The sequence below is a fragment of the Urocitellus parryii genome, chromosome X (genome assembly GCF_045843805.1).
Source record: "Urocitellus parryii isolate mUroPar1 chromosome X, mUroPar1.hap1, whole genome shotgun sequence".
Taxonomy (NCBI): Eukaryota; Metazoa; Chordata; class Mammalia; order Rodentia; family Sciuridae; genus Urocitellus; species Urocitellus parryii.
In genome coordinates, this window is record NC_135547.1 from 128,185,231 (window position 1) to 128,192,974 (window position 7,744).

Sequence of the window (7,744 nt, forward strand, 5' to 3'; positions counted from 1 at the left end):
GCAGCCTCTACCACTTAGCGAGGCCCTGAGCCACTTACCAGGCTGAGGGAGGAAGATTGCAAATGGGAGGCTGCAGCCTCTACCACTTAGCGAGGCCCTGAGCCACTTACCAGACTCTGTCCCAAAGTAAAAATTTAAAAGGGCTACGGGTGTGGCTCAGTGGTTAAGCAGCCCTGGATTCAACCAATCTCTGGTACTCTATCTATTTATATTTTAATTTTTTTCTCTCTCTCTCTCTATATTTCACTATATATTCTACCTGAGAGTGCTTGGTGCTTATTGAAAAATCCTCCAACTGGTGCTCGCTGGTGCAGGATGGGCAGATTTTGCACTATTGATTTCTGAAGGCAGAATTGCAAACCTAGTCCTGACCTGACCTCATTTGTTAAGTAAAAGGATTCTTTGAAACGTGTCGGTCCACGTTGGCAACTGACCTGACCCATATTTTGGAGTCTTGTTTTCAAGGTGGAGTGAAATATTTTAAACCCAGGAACCAAGGAAATCTCGGGATAATGACAAAGGTGTATCAACATAGGTTTTCTGTATCTTTAGGTATTGAGTAGACATATGTGACTGTATGTAATTTAGATGTCTGTTGTGTATACATGTGGGTGCCTATATATGCACATATAAATATATGTAGATGTGTGTGTGCATACACACAGACACACACACACATTTATACATCCATTTCTCATATAGTATGTTCATTGCAGAAAACCCTCCACAATTGGCAGATTCTGAAGACCCCCAAGTCCCTTTTATAAAATGACCCAATATTGACATGCCACCCGTCCACATTGTCTTATGCACTTTAAATATTTTCTGATGACTTATAATACTGATATGAGAATAGTTGCTATACCATGCTATTTAGGATATAATGATGGGAAATTCTGCAGAAACACAGGTTTTCTTCCAAGTTATTTTTACTCGTGATTGCTTGAATCCATGGATACAGAAATCACGGACAGCCACCAAGATTTTTCTATGTCCTAAATATATAGATAGACGATAATAGATAATAAGTAGACATGCACTTGTACTTTATTCTGTTCAGTATGTATCTTTTTAACACTATAGATGCAATTCTATATTTTTATGCATAGAACACATATTCAAATTTTTATTTATAAATATATCCTGAACTGCCTACAAAAATAGGCAGAGATGTAGATATACTTTGGTATAGGTAGTACATCTTTTTTATTTTTATTTTTTGGATACCATGGATGGAACTCCAACTCAGAGCACTTTACCCTGAGCCCCCTGCCCAGCCCTATTTTGTATTTTATTTAGAGACAGGGCCTCCCTGAGTTGCTTAGGGCCTCGCTAAGTTGTTGAGGCTGGCCTCCAACTTGCTATCCTCCGGACTCGGCCTCCCCAGCCTCTTGGGTTACAGGCCTATGCCACCCTGCACAGTTTCATCTATTATTTACTTTGTACCAAAAAGTTCCATCTCAATCCTCATTAAAAAAGCCTACTTCTTGTCTCTTACATGTTTCAAAAATCACCTTTGTGTGCCTTCCCTAAATGCAAAGCCAGAGTCGTTTATCATATGTTTAATTGACCCAGTAAAGAAGAATGAAACCCAAATAAAGCCATTAAATTCTCATTAGCTGTTCCTGCTGCCGATGTGTCTGAGGATGAGCTTGGTGCTTTCCCTATTTAAAAAAAAAAAGAGTTATAATGATAATTAAAGAGGAAGAAAGGAAAGATACATGCAAGAGAAGTTGGAAGGACACTTCATTTCTTGTGTGCAAACAGGAGGGAAGGCTTCTTAAACTGGTGGCGCACCCCTGTGATCCCAGCGGCTTGGGAGGCTGAGGCAGGAGGATCTCAAGTTCAAAGCCAGCCTCAGCCAAAGGGAGGCCCTAAGCAACTCAGGGAGACCCTGTCTCTAAATAAAATGCAAAATAGGGCTGGGGACAGGGCTCAGGGGTCGAGTGCCCCTGAGTGCAATCCCCAGTCCCCCACTCCAAAAATAATAATAATATTAATAATATATATGACATAGTTGTTGCTTCTAGCAGAAGTGAGGAATGAGGTCCTGGTGAAGCTATAAATCTAAAAACACTGTTTGGGACCAAAATGGCCATAGCCAATCCTACATTTTTCCCTTTTTAATTAATTAATTAATTAATTTTTAAAGTTAGAGACAGGGCTTCGCTAATTTGCTGAGGCCGGCCTCCAACTTGCCATCCTCCGGCCTCAGCCTTCCAAGTCATGGGGACCACAGGCGTGCACCCCTGCACCCGGTTTGCTCTTTTTTAAAAATACTGAATCACATAGTAGGTCCTCAGACCTGTGGTAGACCACCTGCCTGGCATGCCCAAAGCCCCCGGGGTTCATCCTCAGAACAAAATAAAGGGGTAAGGGGATGAGGTCGGGGACCAAGCAAACTACGCACCCCCCTCCCCCATGAGAGACTTCAAGTGCTATTGCAATTCGAGAATGGGAAGATCTTTCTAGAATGGCCAACCAAAGCCACAAACCCATGCAAAAAAAAAAAAAAATGTAGGGAATTTTTTTTTTTTTTTTTTTTTTTGGTCCAGGAGGTATTTCTGGCTGAGCAGACATCGCCCCCTGGTGTCCGGGAGGAGTTACTGAGGCACCTGGTGGAGGACAGCTGCTCCATCAATCTTATTTGGATGCAGAAGGACAAATTGGGAAATATGAGCCTCTGGTTCTCCACTGGCCTCCTGCCGTCTCTGGAGCGTCCCACTAGGGAGATGGCCCCGGGTTTGCTCAGCTCTGAGAGTTGGTGGCGGTTTCACAGATCCTGCCTGTGCCTCTCCCAGACCTTTAATGGCTAGATGCTATCGGGCTGCAGCCGGCTTATCTGGGTTTCCCAAATCCTCTGCTCTATTCTTTGAGAACAAAATAAATGTGTTTCTCTTTACCTTTGGAACATGCACTGAGTTCCTGGCCGCAGAGCCCGGGAGCCGCACAGACAGACCACTGTTTGTCCTGGTGGCTCGGCGCTTCATAAAAGCTCTCTATCTAATAGATGCCGGGCGGCAAACTCACACCGAGGGGGAAAGAGGAGGCATCTTTACCCCTTTTCATGTCTTGGAAAACAATAAAAAAACAGAGGCCCAGCCTTTTCCTGGCAGATCCCAGTTAAAGAGAAAAGACCTGAGATTCCTTTTGCAAGATACATAAAAGACACATGAGGCGTCACATCGAAGCAGACGTCTTTCCAAAAACATGCAGAAAGAAAAATGTAAAAAATCCGAACTGGATGATTTTTCAAACGTGTGAATGTTGGTAAGTAGGTAAGAAAATTCATGATATATGGACTTAGACATATATATATATATATATATATATATATATATATATATATATATGCATATATGCATACAAATATGCATAGACACACATAGGCACTGTATACAGTTGGCACTTAGTAAACAGGATATTGTGTGTTTTGTTCGACTTTTCTGTTGCTGTGACCAAAGTACACAATAAGAACAATTTAAAGTTTACTTGGAGCTCATGGTATCAGATGTCTCAGTTCATACACAAGTGGTTCCATGGCTCTGGCCCAAGGGGAGCAGAACAAGATGGCGGCAGGGCCTGGAGGAGGAGAGCAGCTCAGGACAGGGCACCAGGGAACAGAGAGAGCTCTGCTCACCAGGGACAGGACAGAGACCCCAAAGGTACAGCCCAGGGACCCCCTTCTCCAGCCACCCCCCACCTGCTGCAGTTACCACCCACTTAATCCACATCAGTGGATTAATCCACTATTTAGATCAAGGTTATCATAGTGGAAATATTTCACCTATGAACATTTTTTTGTCATTGTCTAACACATAAGCATTGGGGGACACCTCATATCCAAACCTGAACATTGTGGTACACTATATAATGGTATATTGTATGCCACTTAGAGTATATAGGTGGCATACACTGTGGTACAGAGCATGCAATATGCAGTATTCCTGTGTACACCGTATACAGGAAACACAGGATAGACTCTAGTCTACAATAAGGTGGCCTTCCTTCCCTAGCCATCACTCACGCATTCCAATAATCGTATTGGAAGATGATCAATAATATTTCTTGAGTTCTCAGCCGTTTATGCAATAGCAGAGCATGTTTTTATTTGATGTTCCGTGCTGAACTTCCAGCATCTACCCATGGACTTTTCAATGTCCGTTCTTGAGTGAGATAGAGAGTGCTCACTGGGTCAGCCCGTGTAGCCTCTGAAATCCACAATCCTCTCCATCCCTCCTGTCCACATCGGGGGATAGTTTTTGTGCATTCATTCAATTTTATTTTTAAGGTCGTATCTCTGCTGTTCCGTGGAGGTGTTTTGCACCATTGCTGACCTATACCCCAAGGAGCAACACACTCCCCCCAAAAAATATTTCCAAACACTGTCCGTTGTCCCTATGGGACAAATGACCCGTGGTTTGAGATGGACCGTTTCAAAGTGATTTGAAATACCCAATTCGCCCGGAGGCATGGCATGGTCCAATGCCTTGAGTGTAAGAAATCCCATGCCTTGGAAAAGCAGGGAAATTGTGGGGAACAATTATCCTTCAGACCAAGAGGGACTTACCTTTGGTTTCAAAATGGTAGCTGCACCTTGGATCCAAGCAGAAGGGGCTCGGGTTGAGCTCAGCCATGATCATCGGGGGCCATGACCCTGTCACGGATCCCCACGGGGGTGGGTCGTGCCGAGATTTCCGTGGCATTGGAGGGTGACCTGGTTCCCCTAACCCCTGCTCCTTTCTCCGCAGGGATCCGAACCAGCCCGTCCCCCAGGACACCAAGTTCATCCACACCAAGCCCAACCGCTTCGAGGAGGTGGCCTGGTCCAAGTACAACCCCAAGGACCAGCTGTACCTGCACATCGGCCTCAAGCCCCGGGTGAGGGACCATTACCGGGCCACCAAGGTGGCCTTCTGGCTGGAGCTGGTCCCCCACTTGCACAACCTGAACGAGATCTTCCAGTACGTGTCCACCACCACCAAAGTCCCTCCCCCCGACATGACCTCGTTCCCCTACGGCACCCGCCGTTCCCCTGCTAAGATCTGGCCCACCACCAAGAGGCCGGCCATCACCCCGGCCAGCGGCCCCAAGCACAGCAAGGACTCGCACAAGACGGGGCCCGAGGACACGACGGTCCTCATCGAGACCAAGCGCGACTACTCCACCGAGCTGAGCGTGACCATCGCGGTGGGCGCCTCGCTGCTCTTCCTCAACATCCTGGCCTTCGCCGCCCTCTACTACAAGAAGGACAAGCGGCGGCACGAGACGCACCGGCGGCCCAGCCCGCAGCCGCGCAGCGCCACCAACGACATCGCGCACATCCAGAACGAGGAGATCCTGTCGCTGCAGATGAAGCAGCTGGACCACGACCACGAGTGCGAGTCGCTGCAGGCGCACGACACGCTGCGGCTCACCTGCCCGCCCGACTACACGCTCACCCTGCGCCGGTCCCCGGACGACATCCCACTCATGACGCCCAACACCATCACCATGATCCCCAACACGCTGACGGGCATGCAGCCCCTGCACACCTTCAACACCTTCAGCGGGGGACAGAACAGTACCAACCTGCCCCACGGACACTCCACCACCCGCGTATAGCTGCGCGCTCCCCTCCCCCACCCTCCCCCGCCCGCCCTCAGCGGTCCCCTGTCCCCTGCAGCCAGAGAGAAACAGAACCCGGCGCCCCCATCTCCCACCCAGGACCGAGGTTGGCATCCCCCAGGACTGAGGATCGAACAGGAAAAAAAAAAATAGAAAAAAGAAAAATCAAGGGTCATCCTGGTGACCCTGCCCACGACGCTCGACGCTCGCTCCTGGAATCGACCTGTCCCCTCCCCGCCCCCCTCTGCACCCCCCCGCCCCCCCCAATCCACTTCTGACCCTGTGAAATGTGAAAAAAAAAGCATCCATTTCCGTGACCCTCACTGCTTTAAAGATCCCCACCATGCACCAGGGGACGCTTGGGTGGCCTCCCAGCTTCCGACGACCACGAGGTGACAAAAGGCAGTGGGTGACTTTTCTGCCACTCAGCCAAGGATATCTCGGATTTTTTTTTTTTTTTTAAATCACAGTTGGGAGAAAAAAAAATTCAAAAAAACAAAAAACCGCATCCATCCATCATGTCCTTCATGTGCCACACCAGGGGACCGCGGAACCTGGGCCAAGGAAGTCCCCCTTGGGTCCTCGGTCACCACTTGGCACCGTCTCGTGGAGAGACAGAGAGAAGGGAGAGGAGGATTTTATTATCACAATCAAGAGACTTCACTATGCAGGAGAATCCCTATAGTTCTGCGCAGAGCGACGACCCGTTTTGCCCGCTGGAACTATATTTAAGAAACTTTGTACAAATCAAAAAAAAAAAAAAAAAGTGTATATAGCCGTGAGTTTAAAACACACACACACACACAAAAAAAAAAAAACCAGAGGGGCGGGAGGGTGGAGAGAAAAAAAAAAAAAAAGATTTAAAAACGAAAAAAAAAAAATTTAAAAAGCTTTTATCGGTGTTTTTAGTTTGGAAAGAGCTTTTAGCAAAAAAAAAAACGTGGTTTTCATCGTGCTCTGAATGTATATAAATATATAAATATATATATACATGAGTCATTCCACCTGTTTCCTTCCCTGCAAAAAGAAAAAAAAAATCAAACGACAAAAAAGGAAAAAAATGGCTTTTGTTCTTGATTACTTGAGGTTACACGGAGACAACGTGGGATTTTTTTTTTTGATGTTCTTGTTGCTCCGAGTGGTTTCGTGGGTGAAGAGGGGGGTGGTGTCTTTCAAGAGAGCCTGGGCCGTCCGTCCAGGGCTGGGGAGGGGACCGTGGCAGGTCCACTCCTGGGTGGCAGAAGAGCCTGCCCAGGGGGCATCGGTTGGCAGACCCTTTTTTGGGGGGAATTTTTCTTTTTTTCTGGGCATGGGTCTCGGTGCAGCCTCCATGCACAGCCAGCGGCAGCGGGGACGTGGGGGAATACAAGTGTCCCTGTGTCCTCCGGGGGCCCCCTTTGAATCTGTTGAGGAAGATGTGCTTCCCACCCCGGGTCGCTGCCAAAAAATCAAAGAAAGCCCCCTTGGTAGGGCCTTCCCCGGGGCGGTCAATACCGCACTGTTCAGCTGGGCAGCTGCAGGGCCATCTTTCCCAGCAGGGGACCTGCTCAGCCTTGCTAATCGGGTGGCAGGAGGACACGTGGGTTGCTCTTGGACTCAGCCGTGAGCCTTTATTTATCAGCAAGCCAGTTTTTTTTTTTTTTCATCATTTTTAAAAATGTCCCTTTGAATGTCCCTTTCAGGGATATATTTTTCGAGTGTTTCCAAGATGGAAGGATAGAGGGGAAAAAAAAAAATTCCTACACCCACCAAGAAACAGTAGCCAAAGACGTTGGAAGACAACCTGCCTGGGTTCCGTTCCTGGCGTTAATTCCAGAAATGCCATCTCTGATTTGAGCCTGGAGGTGGACACTCTGCCTTTTGCACCTCCCCACTTTGCAATAACAACCTTCAACGCCCCAGGTCCCTGCACCGAAATCCCCACCCTCATGGTGTGTCCCAGCATGGAACCTGTACCTGGGACAGAGCCCTTGGGGACACCTGCATGTCCACTCCAGATCCGGATGCTGCTGTCCATCTGGATTTTTGGAGAGCTCGGCTCTGTATATAAATAGGTGAAATAAGATGACCCTCCCTCTCCCCCACCCCTCCACCGAGCACCTGCAAACCACAGTCCCCTGTCCACAGTGAAATGTCC

The 7,744-nt window shown here is 47.8% G+C and overlaps 1 protein-coding gene across 1 annotated transcript in view; it reads left to right on the plus strand.

Moving 5' to 3' along the window:
• The window catches only part of Nlgn4x (neuroligin 4 X-linked), a 79,866-nt gene extending 74,262 nt beyond the window's left edge, over window positions 1-5,604 (plus strand). Inside the window, 1 exon segment of the mRNA XM_077793929.1 lies at window positions 4,752-5,604. Within this exon segment, the coding sequence (XP_077650055.1) occupies window positions 4,752-5,604 (853 nt within the window).
• The last annotated feature ends 2,140 nt before the right edge of the window (window positions 5,605-7,744 follow it).